The sequence below is a fragment of the Amyelois transitella genome, chromosome 19 (assembly GCF_032362555.1).
Source record: "Amyelois transitella isolate CPQ chromosome 19, ilAmyTran1.1, whole genome shotgun sequence".
Lineage (NCBI taxonomy): Eukaryota > Metazoa > Arthropoda > Insecta > Lepidoptera > Pyralidae > Amyelois > Amyelois transitella.
The window spans coordinates 10,071,686-10,088,670 of record NC_083522.1 but is presented as its reverse complement, the minus strand read 5'-3'; the positions used below and the strand labels follow the sequence as shown (position 1 = coordinate 10,088,670).

Sequence of the window (16,985 nt, the reverse complement as noted above, 5' to 3'; positions counted from 1 at the left end):
ACGAATAACTCATGAGTCGTCAAGTACCCACCGTCATAGTCTTGTAGCGGGAGCGATGATTCGGCTCGACCGCCACCAAAGAGAAGATCTTCCGCCAGGCTAGGTGTTATGCCTGGGGAACCGCGGCTCCGACGATGTTGTGTCGGAGGTTGTATATATAGCTTCAATCCGTGAAATCATTGCTTGCGCAATTTAGGTTTTTTCGCTGTTTATGACTGATAGCGTCGCGTGATTTTATTTTTTATTGTTGTGGCTTGTGGCGTATAGATTTCGCCACAGTCTGTTTAAGTAGAATAGAATTGAGACTATTTTTCGATTAAGTTACCACACCTCCCATACCCTACTGGGGCGAAGCCATAAAACTCAGGGATATTAACAGGCTATCACGTCAAATCATTCATCTTTATCATTTAATATTAATCTTTGCCAATTTTGTCATGTTATTGTCCGTCATCAAACGATCAACATGCCATCACCTGCAAGAAATGTTCTCGGTTCTCGTATGTATGGTTATCGTATTCTTTGTCCAAGGTTCTCGTGTTGTCAATGTCAAATTGTCAACTGTTTTAATTCTCGTGCGTGTTTCAAGATTCAATCTCTGATTCAATTTATCAATTCAGTTTCTTTTTCAAGAGTTATTTTGGCAGTGAATAAATAAAATAAAAGTGTCATTCGTAGTAGGAATATAATTTTGCGACTAGGACTTCTGCATTCAAATGTATGCGGTTTAGATCCGTGTGATGTTGTTCCAATTTCACATTTTGAAACAGCATTTACATACCACTCACTTTTACCGCGCTACCTATAATATACCGAGAAGCGTGTTGGCTTGAAGCGTTACCTGATAAATTGAAGAACTTAGTGTAACTTAAAATGGCTAACTGGATTGGATTTGCGGTGTCCGTAAACTGCGGCGAGCCGCTGGGCTCTTACCAAGGCACTATTCTGGAAGCAAATGGTAGCACTTTAACACTCACTAAAGCCTTCAGAAATGGTTTCCCTTACCCCGAGGCGAAAGTGACCCTCAAGTAAGTACCCACAGGTCGTAACTCACTCACAACGGAACTTTGCTATTATTTTATAGTTTCATCTTGTACTTACATCATTTTCAAATTTAGACATGTTCATTACATTCAAATAGGTAGTAGTGTGATCTAAATTATTTCTCTGTTAAGATTTCTATTTTAAAATTTTGATGTTTCCTATTTAACATGAATGTCAATTTTCTCTTAGTGGATTATAAGTAATATTTTACAGTGCAGCAGATATAAAAGAATTGAAGATAATAGAGCCTCGTTCAGAACCAGCAGAGCAGCCTCACAGCACAGTGGCGGTCACCAAGATCAGCAAGAGGGGGCCTCGGGCCACCGTCTGTGAAAACCTGCAGGCCAATCCCAGCAGCTCAGGTCATCTAGCACTCACACTAGTTTGTTTGGTTGTTGGTTCTATTTTCAAAAGCAATATTTTCTTATTAGTAGGTCTGAAAGTAGAATATGTGTAAAAGTGTATGTAGTACTAGTTTTATTTTGAATTGGAAGGACAAGACACATATATGTCAAGATTACTCTTAACTGGAAAGATGCGTCTCTCCCTACCTCTCCATGAAAGTGGCATAGAGTGATTTGTCTAGTAGATAATGTTTTATAGTGTTAAAATAATAAGTAGTTTATATTAGTAGTAGTTGATATTGATGCCTTCACAAGTGTAATGATGGTGCAGGCAACCAGGGGCCTGTCGCTGGAGGCAGCAAATCTGCAGGCCGCTCGTCCCAGTCTCAGCCACCCATCCGCAGCAAACCCATTGACATCCAGCCCAAAGGCAATAAAAACAATTCACACACAGGTTGGTATTGCGGATGTCCAGAGGTTAGAGCCCGTAAGCTTTGATAGTAATTTGGCCCATTTAGTGGCCAATAAGTAAAATGTAAGCATCACCTGTTGTTAACAGTTAACTCTGAGACCTTTGTGTCTTAGTTTAAAATCTTTCTAAAAGTGGTTTTTATATTCTTCTTCGTTTGCCTACAAATGAGACCTGTTAATTTTTTTTTTTGCAGGAACTTACATGCATTATATACTTAAATTTAGTTGCATCATTTTCATCTCTTTATGCTAAAAATATATTGAAATTTATTGCATACACACAATTTTATGGAGTAACTACTTTTACCATTTTTTACTTGTTTACTAAATGTATATACATTTCCTAAGGATAATAATGCAATTTTGTAATCTGTCTGTATATGTACCTTAATAAATAAATAAATAAAAATGTTTTCTAGTGGTTAAGCTAAAAAAGAGTGCAGTGTATAACTGAGAAAAGCTTTTATGTGATTATTATTTGTTTTGGCCTACTTGGAAGATGCCCAATAGGTTATGAACCTAAATGGGTTGATTGAAAGTCAGTCTTACTAGGTAGCACCTCTGCCTTAGCACCTTTTAACTGCAAGGATCTGATGACAGTCTCTTCTGTAGATCTTTTTATAGTTTCTCAATACTGGAGTTATTCAGTATTGAGAAATTATGAATAGTGTGACAGTAATACGCCAACAAGTCACAAGGAATATAATTGGTTTGTCAGGCAGTTACGGCGGGTCGGGGTCTACGCCGAAGGGGCGGGGCTCGGCGGCGGCGCGGCGTCGCAACGAGGCGTGCTTCGGCGGCGACGCGGCGCCCGCGCGCGACGAGTTCGACTTCGAGGGCAACCTCGCGCTCTTCGACAAGCAGGCGCTCTGGGAGCAGATGCGCCTCGCGCACAAGCCCGACCTGGTGCGGCAGGCCGACGAGGTACTCGAGATGATATTCCGGGAACAACATTTTGGCTTGTGATTTTACTGGTATAATAATATTTATTATTATGAAATCGTAAAAGGCGAAAATGGTATTGTGGATATCCAATCCGGACAGTTGTGTTTTTTTCATTATGATACTATTTCCTATTAAGTAAGTTGTTTGTTTTGTTTTGTAAATGTATTGTGTGATGCAGGTGGGCAAGTTCCGTCACGACGAGAACGTACTGGGCGGACCGGCGCAGGAGTCGCGGCGCGCCATCCGCGTGCCCGACGCGCTGCGCGGGCCGCTGGACTACGTCACCGACGACGGCGTGCTCGTGCCCGCGCTCTCCGGCGCCGCCCGCCGCAGGTGCGTGCGTGTGTGTCTGTGTGTGCGTGTGTGCGTGTGTGTGTGTGTGGGAGAGCGAGCTGACCGACGTGACGTTGCAGGTTGTGGGAGGGCGTGTGGCGCGCGGGTGTGGGCGAGGCGGCGGTGACGCTGCTGGGGCGCGCGGTGGCGGACGTGGCGCTGCGGCTGGTGGGCGGCGGCCGGCGGCTCGAGACTCGGAACGCGCATCAGACGCCCGTCATCGTCACGCTCGCCGGTAACAATGTCTTGTCACCACTTCACACCAGCGTAGGTGGTGCAACACGACACACTGACACTGTGATGTAACATGTCGTCAGGTATGAACACGAGCGGCGCGGCGGGCGCGGTGGCGGCGCGGCTGCTGGCGGCGCACGGCGCGCGCTGCGCGCTGAGCGTGTGCGGCGGCGCGGGCGCGGACGCGGGCGCGGAGGCGGCGCGGCGCGCGCTGGCGGCGGCTGCGGCGGCCGGCGTGGACGTGTGCGCGCTGGAGCGGCTGCCCGGGCCCGACCTGGTGCTGCTGGCGCTGCACGACGACGCGCACGAGGCGGCGGCGGGCGCGCGCGCGTGGCTGGGCGGCGCGCGCGCGGCCGTGGTGGCCGTGGAGCCGGCGGAGCGCGGCGCCGTGAGCTCGCGCGCCGCCGTGTGCGCGCTGCTGCCGGCCGCGCTGCCGCCGACGCGCGGCCGCGTGTTCCTGGCCAACGTGGCGCCGCCGCTGGCCATCTTCAGCGAGCAGCGCATCGCGTACCGGCCGCCGTTCGGCGCGAGCGCGGTGCTGGCGCTGCACGCGGCGGACGCCTGAGCCGCGCCCGCCGCCTTCCGCGACAACTGCGCGCACTTCCGGCGCGCCTACTTCCTGCCGCTGCCCGCGCCCTGGCTGCTGCCCTTCCAGCCGCAGCGCTACGGCGGCTACTCGCGGTGGCGACACTTCTTCCAGTACTATCGATAGACCGACCGTGGCGTGACGTGTGTGCTTCATTAACTGTGTCGATTGAGTACCTAATAATTGTGAACCGAATTTCGCCTGGTGTATTTCGACATGCGATTTCATATTTTTGTCTATTATTATGTCTATTGATCAAGCATGTCGCGACTACATCAGTCATTGTGTGAAATTCACTTATAAAATAATATTGTAATGCTGAGCAAATGTCACAAAAAAGTAATAATTTAATTGAAAATATTTGATGGCACAAATAAAAAAGTGCCGTCTGTCTGCTTCGAACTCTACTCACGTTACACGGTTAACTACAGGGTGACATTTAAAACAACTGCATCCTTTTAAACATAGACTATACCCATGCTTCTGAGCCGTTTGAGCCTATTTTTATTTAAATTAAACGTCATCATTTTCACATTTAAAAAACCCTCAAAAACTACGTCACACGCTTTATTAAAGAACAATACTACAAAAATAAATGAAAACTAAACATGTAAATAAATGTCTGAAAAATAAATTATTTTTCTAGTATCAAGATCAAGTAAAGTACAGAGTACTCGAGATCGCTCAGCTGAATAAATTGTGTCGTTGACCTCTGAATCTTACGCGTCGCTTTTCCGCCGGCCGGGGTGATATTACGTATTTAGGATCGTGGATTTTGATACTTTTTTTTCCGTACTTTCTGAAATATGAACCGATATATTTTTCTTTTAACGTTTTTAAATATCCTTTAGATGAGTACACTTAACAGTTAAATTTATGCAGTTGAATTAAAAGTCACCTGTATAAGTATATTACAATGACATTCAGATTCTCAATTCACACATATTGGTTTTCGCAAATTAAACCTTTCCTAAAATTTGTTCTACACCATTAATGTTTAATTATTACACAAAAAATGTTGCGTTTAGTACCCGATACGGAATATACGCGGGGGTCTAATTAAGCCAAACCTTTGCATGGAAAATATTCCGCTGGTTTGTTTTGTGCCTTTCCCGTTATCACTGCAATTTGCTTGTTTTGTAATAAAATACGAGATTAACTTTGAAGTTTGCATCAATTATCTGATCAGCTGTCTTCCCTATTGAAAGCGTACAAATATTAGAGACTGGCGTAAAACGCGAAAGTAAGAGCAAGAGAGAACGAATAATGAATTACCTAATAGTGATACGAAAATATAAGACCTCGGTTTGAGTAACAGTTTAGTATTTCATCAAAAATTAATAACTAATGCGTATTTTTAAATTATGAATACAAGGATATAATTAAAAAGTGTTTATTATAAGTTCTTGATATTTGTGTACTGATTAAAAAGTAATGGTGTATATGGATTATGGACATAGAACAATCATCAAAATTCATAAAATTTCTTATCATAACTTGACATTTCCATTTCATTATGTACTTATATCAAATGATGTGCTTCATTATAAAATACATTGTATATATATGACATGCTAATCTTAGCAATAGTGTTACTGTACTTTTATGATCCAGTGGTATCATTGTTACTGCCTGCCATTGTATGACAGCAGAAGGTGCAGAGTAATGTCCATGCAAGTTTAACTGTTAATAATGATGAAAACTCTGCATAGTTACCTTTTCTGCTTAAAAATAAGATTAACTCGCTCAAAAAAATAAGAGTACAAAAAGTGTGTAAGTAAATAATTGTACCTATTACGATTTTTATCGAGCATACCTTTGAATGTAATTTATAGCGTAAATGTGAAATGTGGTTGGAGAATCCTGTGATGTGTACGTGTGGGAGGTGGCTGGGGACACCGATGTGGCGTCGACTGAAGGCGCCTCGGGGCCGTCTGTGATACTTTCTTGAATTTGCTATAAAATTATTAAAAATACATTGTGGAATTCATTAGTGGCTTTTATTTAATAAGTGCGCAGTGTATATTCTACGGTTCCCGCAGACGGCGTGAGACATTGACCCTTGTTGACAGAATCACAGGTGTCGCAGTGAAACACACGGGCCAATTTTTAACAATTCAATATTAAGCGGAAGAATATGTTCGCGGTCTCTGAAATTGGATCAATTAGGACAGGTCGAGTGCGAGTTACGAGACCATGATGATCAAAACTGATGCAGTTTTTACAATAGATAAAATATATAAAAAAGAGTAGAGGATGCAGCCAGGACCCACGCCAGGATCACGATGGCAGTAGGAAGTTTAAATAAAACATGCCAACCTTGTCCATCAAGTTATATTTACGAACCGATCTGACGCACACGCGCAAACATTCGGCGAGTGTTACATGTTACAGCACATCACACAACAAGAGCGGCCCGCGGCCTCGCTTCCCTCTGGGAGAACTAAACAAATACCCAGAACCTTAACAAGTTTAATTATATTGTGTAAGACCAACCCTACCTGCGAATATGCTATGCATATAATTTAATTATTGGAAATTGGATACATGATTCAAAATCTTACGTGAAATCTCAATTCCTTTAACTTCCTTGTCGAATGTATAACAATTTCTTGAATAAGCATTTACTAGAAGAAAGTATAAAGTTTAGGTTTATAGTAAAAAATTGTAACTTTATTTTAGACAAAGAAATTAAAATAAAGAAGGTCTTAGTTCCGGCCGCGGGCCGCCACATAACAGGAAGACTTCATAATAATAACGGGTAAAAATAATATCGCTTCGTTTGATTCTACACTCGATATATTACACACATCGATTAGCTGGGATCACCACCGGTCGACACGCGAACGAAGACGCGGGCGCGCGCGGGAGTCTATACTTATCGTAAAATAATACATAACGACACAAACTGGATGGAGTTCGTGTCAACCCTTTTAAAGGCAGATTTTCAATCATTCGAAAAGATGCAATACAAAAAATGGATTTAAAAATGCTACGCATTATAAAAAAGTGAAATAGATAAAAATTGTGCGTTAGCTGACATCACAGAGTATGGCACGCCGCGCTCGCTGGCGGCCGCCGCGGACACTTCTATCAAAAACTGAATATAAACATTACTTATTATTATTGTGGATTATTATAATGTCGGACAACACGCGGGGACGTCGCTGGCGGCCGGCACGCACATCTCATTAGCCTACGGGGTGTAAACGATATGAACTATGTAAAATGTGTAAAAAATAGTTCGAAATTTGGTATAAAAATTACATGCGGGCGGACGCCACGAGCGCCCTTATAAAAGTTTGTACATAATTTAACAAAGTGTAAAGAATTGCGAACGATGTCTCCTCTCGGCATATTTACACGGACGACACGACACCTTACCTTACACACACACTTAGCTTACACTCGGATTCACTATTTATAATTACACTAGTTCGACTCTCGTCGAGCGGGATATGTTCACAGTGCGGAGTCTGTACACGAAACGTCTCTCGGAAGCGGAAGTCGTTCAGATAAATAAATAAGTTTTAAACGAACATCTATAAAAACATTTTATCAAATCTATGAAATGAAACGTTGCTGAGCGACGTTCAATTCTAGAAGAGACGGGTTTCTTCCGTCGAGTTCTCTGTTCGATTCCTCCTTCACAATTGGTTATGTTGACCTCGGAACGGCACGGAACCCCCGGCTACTCCCGCTCCCGCTCGGAGTCGGCGTCCTTCCCGTTGGCGAGGCCGGGCTTGTGCAGCTCGGCGGCGCGGCGCGGCAGCAGGCGCGGCGCGTGCGCGGGCGCGGCGCGCCGGATGAGCGCGTGCGTGCGCTCGCGCAGCCGCAGCAGCTCGTCCTGGATGCGGTCCGTGATCGCCTTGCGCGTCTCCTCCTCCGACGCGTTGCTACTTCTTAACCTGCGGTCGTTACGCTCCTTTTATTATATTGATACCTTATCTTTATTCATTATGATACATTTCTTAAGAATCTAAGAGCAGGATATAGGCTTAATGACAGACTAAAAAATCCAATACATTTATGCGAGATTAAAGTCGTCTATGCGAGTAGAGTGTGTACTGACCGTTCAAGCAAATGCGAGATCTGTATCGGCTCGCCGACGTGCAGGAACACTCGTTTCCTGAACTTGAGCAGGTAGGGCTCCTGGTTGGGCAGCACCTGGTCGAGCCCCTCGTGCCACACCGGCACGATGAGCGGCGCACGCGCAGCCTCCGCCACGAGCCGCCCCACGCCCCACTTGAAGCGGATGTGCTCCTTCTCCACGTTCACGCGCCCTTCCGGGAAGATATGCACCCACTCGCCCAGCGATAGGCGCTCCACGCAGAAATCTATCGCGGGCTGGAACAGGGATTGATATGTGAGGATGTTTTCATATTCAGAAAATTTTATGCACTTCATATAACCATAATCCATCATGGGTTACGTACCTCAATAAAGTGGCAAAAGAAGTCGCATTCACTGCAGACTGTAATTACCAGACTTCCCACTCAACAATCGTGGTCATCGGCGGAACAAAGGACGCAAACGATCCAATCCAGGAGCCAGCAGTCAAAGCTAGTACCATGACGTGGTAGAGTAGTGTTGTACCTGGTGCACCCCGGCGCCCCTGACGACGGGCACGCACTTGCCGAGTGCGAAGAAGCACGAGTGCAGCGCGTTCGTGAAGCAGATGTCGTGCGCCGCCAGCGACCAGCGCATGCGCGAGCGCCGCATCAGCCCCATGCAGTCCAGCACGCCTGGTGTACACATACATGTAGTTTATCATATTGCTAATTGTAAATCATTCATACATACATATTTTCACGTCTATACCCCTTGCGGGGTAGACAGAGCCAACAGTCTTGAAAAGACTGAATGGCCACGTTCAGCTATTTGGTTTAATGATAGAATTGAGATTCAAATAGTAAATCATGTGTAGAGTTAAGATAGGAAGACACCAGTTACTTAAATACAACGGAAGCTGGGTGGGCTGAACATTGGAGGAAAGTTAGAGCGCTACAGCCGAACTAATGCTGTGAGTCTATACTCGAATGTCTCTGAAGAAAATTATTTCGGGAGTATAAAATACTTGATGCCTATTTTTGGTTTGATGTGCCTGTTAAATTTTAATGTAAAAATGCTTAATCGTAAGTATTAAATCAGCACGCAGTTATGTAGGCAAACCCAAATCCATTTAGCCTCGCTCGATAATTGGCGTGAAGTGAACCTTAAACTTTGTACCTACTTAACTCTTATCTTACAATATTGAGATTTTCAATCAGCCGATTCAAATCAAGTTTGAATCAGCCAGTATTTAATGAAAATTTAATTATTTTATAGTAATTATTGAACACAAGTATGGGGTTGGTAATGAAAGCTCGCTCTGGGAGCGGCGGCCGTCGCGTCCTCGCGTGTGAGATGGGCGTGGACACCATACTCACACATCAAATATATTTGTTATACAGGACAAATTTTGTTGAAATAAATTTTTGGTGAATTAGAGTAAATTTAATATTTCCAAACGAAGTTGCGTGCAACAGCTAGTAAAAAGTCAATAAAGAATAAACTATTTTCTAATTAACTATTCCGATCACAATTAATATTATAAATGAGAAAGACTCTACTGAACAAATCAATCATTTAAGAATTTTGAGAAGGATATTCCGTCCCGGTAAAAACTATAGGTTTCATGGGAATTGCGAAAAACTTGTTTTCTTTTGTAGATGGCGCTAATGTAGCGCCATCGAAGCTGCGGATAAAGGATAGCTTAAAATATTGTACCGTATATTTTTATTTAATTATTTATTGTTAGAAAAAAACCTATATTACAAACATGGTTAATTTATGAAGAAACCGCGAAAGAGCGTTCACAGCGCGCGCGCAGCGGCGGCTGGTGTTACATAAAGATAAGTGATGTATCGAGGCCGCGGCGCGCACGCATTCCGCGACACAACAATGTTCACGGGCAGCCGTCGGGGACAATGGACCAAGACATGATCGACCGATATATGACAAGTTGTTGACGTTGATGGAAAATATTTTGAGGAAACTGCACAGACAAAGCGATGTGTGCCATGTTTTGATCCGATATGGGGAAGGTTCCCCTGGAAGGTTGCGAGGGTCGGACGGCAGTCGCTTCGTGTAAAAACCTGACTAAGCAATCCAAAATCGTACACATAGACTTTTACGTTTCGAATAATACCTCGTTATTATTTGTCCCACTGCAATTAAATTCCGATTCAACTAATTTTACTGTAAAAGTAAAAGGTAAATCAAAGATACTGTCCAAGTAGACATTTCGTAGCATGGATGAAAATGACGTTAATTTTAACTGAACACGAGACGGTCACGCGAAAGAGTTATTAAGCTAAACGTGTCACCGCCACCAGCAACAGTTCTATAATTACTTATACATATATCTTAGTTGAGATTGTTTCTCATTCAACAGATTTGAAACTTTCTTTGAAGAAGTCCAAGTCTGCATTTTCAGGGAAAATAGATTGTATTTTATAATAAAGAAGAAATTATTAATGCTTTTTTTGTGTCCGATTTAACGAGAGAACGAGGATTGTCCGGTTATTGGAACACCAACATAGTTGTAATTCAATATTGTTTTTCTTCTTCCGGTTCCACACATTGTCGGCAACATAGACTAAAGATTACCACCAGGCTTATCATTCACCAGCATTGAAATATTAGAGCTCTATTAATTTTTAAAATGGTCCTTCAAGCCGGATGCCTAGCGTAAAGCATATAAATGTAGTTACCCCATAGCCCAGGGTCGTCGAAGCACGAGTGGTGGTTGGAGACCGTGAGCAGCGGCACCCCCCGCGGCCGGTGCGACACGGCGCGGCACAGCGCCTCCCGGTTGTATACTGTCGTCTTGTTCAGGAACTCTGCAAACGAAACATTACGATGTTTAAAAACAAAATAGTAACAATGAAAGAGGTCAGGTGGATTATACTTTAAGACAAATTTTCACCATTAACCAATAGTACACCTTATATCCAAGCAAATAATTCTTATTATATTCAGTTCCATTGCTATTCAGAGATACCTGACAATAATGATTGAGCAAAAAAAAATAATCTAAATTCACATGTGAATGGTTTATCATGCCTCTAAAACGTATGCGAGATTTTCCCTGACGATGACGTAAATGTACCTAATCTTAGGTGTACAATAATAACGTACAAATATCGTAGTATTTGACATAGTATTTCAAGTAGGACGCGCCGGCCGCGGAGTTTCCGCAAACTGCGCCGACGCAGTGTCGTAACGCGTGACGTCGCGGTCCATGATCAGTGCTAAGTGGGCCGATGCAGCGATGGTTATCATGTCAACCCTTAACTGTTCTATTTGTCTTTTTGTCAACACCCAACACTAAAAAGAAGAAATGCTGTCATCAACATCCAAATCAATGTTTTATCACTAAGGGGGAGCGACTGAAATGCATGTGTTTAAAACTAAATACCTACTGTTGGAAAGAAGAACACAGCAGTTTACATGCCTATCAATACATATAATTATATCGTTGTCCCGTATATAATAAAACAGTAAAAATTTTTGTCTGCACATTGAGTATATTTACAAAAAAAATATAACGACATAAAAATAGTATGAATTTGAAAAAAAGGGCCTGCCTGTTTGTACACGCTAATCTCTATACTATATACGCTAATAGCTCTTATGCCTGGCCAACATATTAGGTATAACTTATTTTGGAATCTGGTACAGCTGATATCGAACAATAACAACTCAGCTAAACTATAGGAAATATCGGAATGACGTCTTAACAAAAGTTGTTCAACCTTATAAGCATTTTCTGTTAGCGTATAAAAAAATAAGACAAAAAAACGAAGATTTGGAACACCTGATGCAGAACCATTAAAGACCAGCTAAATCATCCGAATTATGGAAAGACGTCTTGACAAAAGTTGTTCAACCTGATGAGCATTTCCTTTTACGGAAAGAAAAATGGAAGATCTGGATGATGAACACGCAAACGGAGTTGCGGGCGTCAACTAGTAAGTACATCATATATTGCAATGAGCGAACCCAAGTGATAACAAGTGAGCTCGCCGGCGTGCGTGTGCAGAGTACTGAGTACAGCAGTAGGCCATCAGGTGGGGCTTTGCATATTTGGTAATTAGCGCAAATGGCGTGTGAAAATTTTGAAACGAAAAATACATAAATATAAACACGCTCTTCTTTTCCTGGAGGGGTAAACCGGGACTACATCTTTCCGTGTGGTTCCCGGCACCAATAGAAAAAAGAATAGGACCACTCCATCTCTTTCCCATGGATGTCGTAAAAGGCGACTAAGGGATAGGCGTACAAACTTGGGATTCTTTTCTAGGCGATGGGCTCGCAAGCTGTCACTATTGAACCTCAATTCTATCATTAAGCCAAATAGCTGAACGTGGTCATTCAGTCTTTTCAAGACGTTGGCTCTGTCTACCCCGCAAGGGATATAGACGTGACCATATGTAAGTACATCTTGTCACTTGCCACGATTCCTGCCTACTTTTTTCACAATTTTCAATGTGAAATTTTTCATTTCTATAAAACTCCGCTGCCTCGGACGGATGGGATAGCTTAATGGTGATCGACGGCTCATTCCTGGACTTAGATGTAAGTAGCGAAAAGGTCAATAACAGTTGACAGGCAACACGGGCGGATATGTTTTAGAAATAAATACAAATAGTACTGATTTGAATGTGATCCCGTAATCAATAATGAGTTGTTGCGGTCGGCAGCACTGCGTGCGGCATGCGGCTTGGCCTGCGGTAATTCGGTTAACCTCCATCCATGTGTCCCGTTCCAGTAGTATTGTAGTTGGTGATAACTACATGTACGCGTCATAAGCGGGTCACTGAGGCAGGCTGACTTCACCGGGTGCATTGTTTTCGATTATTGATGTAACGTTACGTAGACTATTGTCTAGACTCTAGGAGTAACAGACAACAAGGGCGATTCTCACAAAATAAATGTATGTTATGTAATCACTACCACGACTTGGCTAAGGTTGTCGTTTGTTTAGGTTTCTCCTTAATGCGTTTTGGGTAAGGAAAGTGTTAGTATTACTAGAAACCTGATCTGCCATTACTTCATCTGCCAAGAAAGAATGGTGGTTTTAGTATAGTTTGGTAAACTGGTAAGGCTTATATAAAACTCCCAGAAACTAAGGATATTACGCAAGTTTCTACTAAGCGTGTACTAGTTGTAGTGACTTTACGTAACCGATAATTAATATTAAATTGTCCCGTAGTTATTTATGTCGTATGGTAATAAGGCAGGTATTATAGGTACCTACCGACTCAAACCGAAGGGTCAAAGTTTGAACTGCTCATTACGAAAGAGTTAAGTTATTAAAACTATTTTATTACCTGTTAGGGCCGACTGTAGCCATTTAAATTGCAGTATTGGTATGCTGGTTTTACACTAATTGAATAATCTTAACTAATATAACAGAGAGATACATTTTGTAACTTTATTATTTACATATGTAAGGGCTTATCTTTGGAAATACCAAAGAATAATGAAAGTCCTTTAACATTTAGTTTAAGTTAAATTAGTTAGTTTTCGTTAATTTGCCTTGTCTGCCTTTTACCTTGATTTATTTTATGTAATAATTCTTAATTTTTAAAAAAGGTATATTGTCTATTGGTGTTCAAGGCTATATATGCACCACGGGCGAAGCCGTGGCGGGTCACTAGTGTGATAAAAAGAATGAGTACAATTGGACAGCACTTGGTTGGCAGCCTGTCCTCCGGGAGAGCGAGCCCGCCGCCGCGGTCATGACTCCGCATTACATTTTAACGATTGTAAATTCAAGGCGACTCGGTTACGCGACAGTTCGCCGTGATAACGTCACTCGGCGGTCAAATCAATATAACTTTCATTCAAGTACCGATTGTCAGAATATATTATCGAATTTGAAACGGCTGCCAGCAAGCAGCTTGAATTGTTATATTAGAACTAACTAAAGAGTCTAATTTGGACAAAACTTATCAGATGTAATTTTATGGAGAATAGTGTTTCATTACTGAGACCTTAAAAAAATAACGATATATGTACACATATATATCGTTATTTTTTAAACTATTGTCACATATTATGTTATTCGTTATTGTCACACTGCTGCTTTAAGACCAAGTGTAACAAGATGACTACATCTTTTCATCGCCTCAAATGCTGACCTTGAGAATACAAACAGTGTCACTCTAAAATTAAAACCTAGTTTGGGTCTGCACTTAGTGCACCACACATGATAAGAACCCTCTAATCTGACAAAGATATCGTGAATCTATAAAACCCAAGATATTACTTTTTTACAATTCTAAATTGATATTAATTTTAATAATTAGAGCATTTATAAAAAATACAATTTTGGGATATTGACTAATTGATAGATCTGATATAAACATAAAGAAACAACGTCCAAGATCTAGCTTAGTTACTTAAACCTGGAATTGGAATACCTGTAATGTAAGCATTGCACAAAAAGAAACTAGCTCAGTCGAACAACAATTGGAAAGTTAAAAAAAACTATTGAAATATACAGACATAGATGCTCACTTAGTTACATTAACTTTTGTGTTGAAATGTTTGTGTTTCAACATGCTCCCAAACAGAAGGGCATGTGTACTTCAGAATGGGAAGATATATGCCATTCATCAAAATAACAAAATATTTCTTATAAGTAAAGTCTAGCCCGCTACTTTATTCAAAATTTCCTATAGGAAATTTTATTATATCATATAATAATATAAAGCACATACATATAGGTTTCAGCTATTAATATCACCTGAATAATTCATGCATAATAATATTAAACTGTTTTGAGATTTTCTATGAGTCTAATACACGCACAGTGACACAGTTACCCACTTACCTACCACTGATATACTTTTGAAGACATTATATAATTAACAATAACTAGCTTTCCCCACACAAGTGTCAACACTATTTTATTTCGGAAGTTTGGGTACATTATTTACATTCTGTTGGGATTTGCATGTATTATGAAATCAGACACAGAACACTGCAATACTGATAAGTGACTTGCGTATACACAAATTATTGGGTTGGCTTGTTCTTGCAAAAACAGTGTAGTTCATAATGCAATACATGCATTCAGTCATGTGCAGAAACAGTATCTCAAATTACTTTATTTGAAACATTTAAATTTAAGCAATCTAGTAATGGAGGAGATATTTAATAATCACAAATAGAAATATATTTATTTAACAACCTGTTGCCTAATTAATTTATTAAATTAATTTGATAAATTGATGTCAGCCTGATGGGCTAACAAAGCTAATGATGACTCATGAATAAATGGTTGAAGCTTGCGGAGCTCGGTGCTCCTCGTGCACCGTAAGCAGTCTCACATTGCGCTGATGTAGGGAAACCAGTTATTACCAAACTTTCTTTCAATTCCTTAATCCTGTAAAAACCCGAGTTGCAGGCGAAAAAATCAATTTTTATCACAGAAATTCCTTGTTATTTAAGACAAAGAAATAGATTAGATGTAAGATTAGACGCACCTATGATAATCTTGCTAAATAAACCGACCACAGCCACAGTGATAGAGCTCGCACAAGTCCACAGTCGTCCAGGATTTCGTAGCCGCGGGATGATCCATCCGATGTCGTAGCCCATGGTCGTCACACACTTAGCACAACGATTTAACGCACTATAACAACATCATTACTGTGATTAACTTACAATAAAAATCAATTCATCAAATTATATTGTCCGACACCCGTGCAAGTCCAAGTCCGAGTGCAAGTGAAAGAGAGAGAACGAATGACATGTGACATTGACAAGTAAGCTGCTCTGACTGTCAGAATGTCAGCTGTGCGTAGACAGCCAGTTTTTTTTGCACTGGGCTATGTATGGGCACAGGACAGTGATGCAATTGACGTCGTATTTTTCTAGTGTTTTTACTGGTTGAAATTATTTCATTTCGTGATTCTAAAAATAAACAAAGTGTAAGTTTTTACAATTATTAAGTGATATGAAGTATCCCATATTAATGAATAACATTTTTGAATTTGCTAGCTCGTTTTATATGGATGATCCTTTTAAAAACTATGTACATATTGTTTTCATGAAGTAATTGCCTTATAAATTTTATTAGGCGTTGCGAGTTGAAATGATGATTTAAGCTTCGATGAATGGATGTGGAATGATCAATCTAAGAATTTAAGTTTATGGCAATCGCAGCGCGTAATTAGTTTGATAGACTGGGTGCCCGGGACACATTTGAACATTGCTAAATATAAAGCCACAGAGTAGATAGTTTTACGTTAACAATAAAAATGTAATCGAGAGTTCTAGTCCAGTTACATAAATTATAAGTTGTATTAGTCACTCGAGCCGGGCATCGCCCCAGCGACCTCCGCTTGCAGCATTTGGCAGGTTTTACCCAGCTGCTGCTAGCGGCTAGATTGCTATCATCAAAACGTTGACTCATCCGAAAATTAGGTATTTATTTGTTCTTAAGTTTATACTCAAGAACAAATAAAAACACACACACGACACAATAGATATCTATTGTGTCGTGGTTTCTGTCCCCTTAGAATAAAAATATTCCATGGATCTCTTGTAGGCGATGAGCCAGCAACCTGTCATTATTTCATATTCAATTCCATCATCAAGCCATACAGCTGAAAGTGTGTGAAGCCTTCAGTCTTTTTAAGACTGTTGGCTATACCTAGTCCGCAAGGGATGTATTGGTATATCTACAATAAGCAATCTAGTAAGATAAAAAATAAAATGAGATTATAGCACAATCTACAATCATCATTGTCTTAGATCATGATCGTTAAGCCTTCTGGCGCATAAGTATACCAGTAAGAGAATGTAAGTTAATTTTTTCTGGATCGGTTGTTATCTATTATCGATGCCCTAGTACGTGCAGTTGTCCTTTAGTCGCCTCCTACGGAAATTTAGTAATGTTATGTATACATTAGCATAATGCATAGCATGGGGGCTGTTATCAATATTGTATGTGACGAAACAAGGAATTG

General features: G+C 41.2%; 2 protein-coding genes across 2 annotated transcripts; one reads left to right on the top strand and one right to left on the bottom strand.

Moving 5' to 3' along the window:
* Nucleotides 1–566: 566 nt before the first annotated feature.
* On the top strand, nucleotides 567–5,941 carry LOC106139147 (enhancer of mRNA-decapping protein 3). Its single transcript, XM_013340530.2, has 7 exons — nucleotides 567–1,028; nucleotides 1,258–1,406; nucleotides 1,720–1,842; nucleotides 2,578–2,783; nucleotides 2,983–3,137; nucleotides 3,218–3,372; nucleotides 3,455–5,941. The coding sequence occupies exons 1-7, from the start codon at nucleotides 874–876 to the stop codon at nucleotides 3,934–3,936; spliced, it is 1,425 nt and encodes a 474-aa protein (XP_013195984.2). The 5' UTR covers nucleotides 567–873; the 3' UTR covers nucleotides 3,937–5,941.
* Nucleotides 5,942–6,275: 334 nt separating this feature from the next.
* Nucleotides 6,276–15,757, bottom strand: LOC106139162 (tafazzin). The gene is made up of 5 exons (XM_013340545.2): nucleotides 15,498–15,757; nucleotides 10,713–10,841; nucleotides 8,554–8,702; nucleotides 8,030–8,304; nucleotides 6,276–7,865 (listed from the first exon to the last, which is right to left on the bottom strand). The coding sequence occupies exons 1-5, from the start codon at nucleotides 15,610–15,612 to the stop codon at nucleotides 7,649–7,651; spliced, it is 885 nt and encodes a 294-aa protein (XP_013195999.1). The 5' UTR covers nucleotides 15,613–15,757; the 3' UTR covers nucleotides 6,276–7,648.
* Between the last annotated feature and the right edge of the window lie 1,228 nt (nucleotides 15,758–16,985).

Bases quoted from the DNA above. Each gene is read 5' to 3' on its own strand.
- LOC106139147 (XM_013340530.2), top strand. From the start codon at position 874: ATGGCTAACTGGATTGGATTTGCGGTGTCCGTAAACTGCGGCGAGCCG. The intron at 1,843-2,577 runs GTTGGTATTGCG...TTGGTTTGTCAG, and splicing joins TAAAAACAATTCACACACAG to GCAGTTACGGCGGGTCGGGG. The intron at 3,373-3,454 runs GTAACAATGTCT...ACATGTCGTCAG, and splicing joins CGTCATCGTCACGCTCGCCG to GTATGAACACGAGCGGCGCG.
- LOC106139162 (XM_013340545.2), bottom strand. From the start codon at position 15,612: ATGGGCTACGACATCGGATGGATCATCCCGCGGCTACGAAATCCTGGA. The intron at 8,703-10,712 runs GTAACTACATTT...TGTGTACACCAG, and splicing joins CGACGACCCTGGGCTATGGG to GCGTGCTGGACTGCATGGGG. The intron at 7,866-8,029 runs GTCAGTACACAC...TAACGACCGCAG, and splicing joins ATCTCGCATTTGCTTGAACG to GTTAAGAAGTAGCAACGCGT.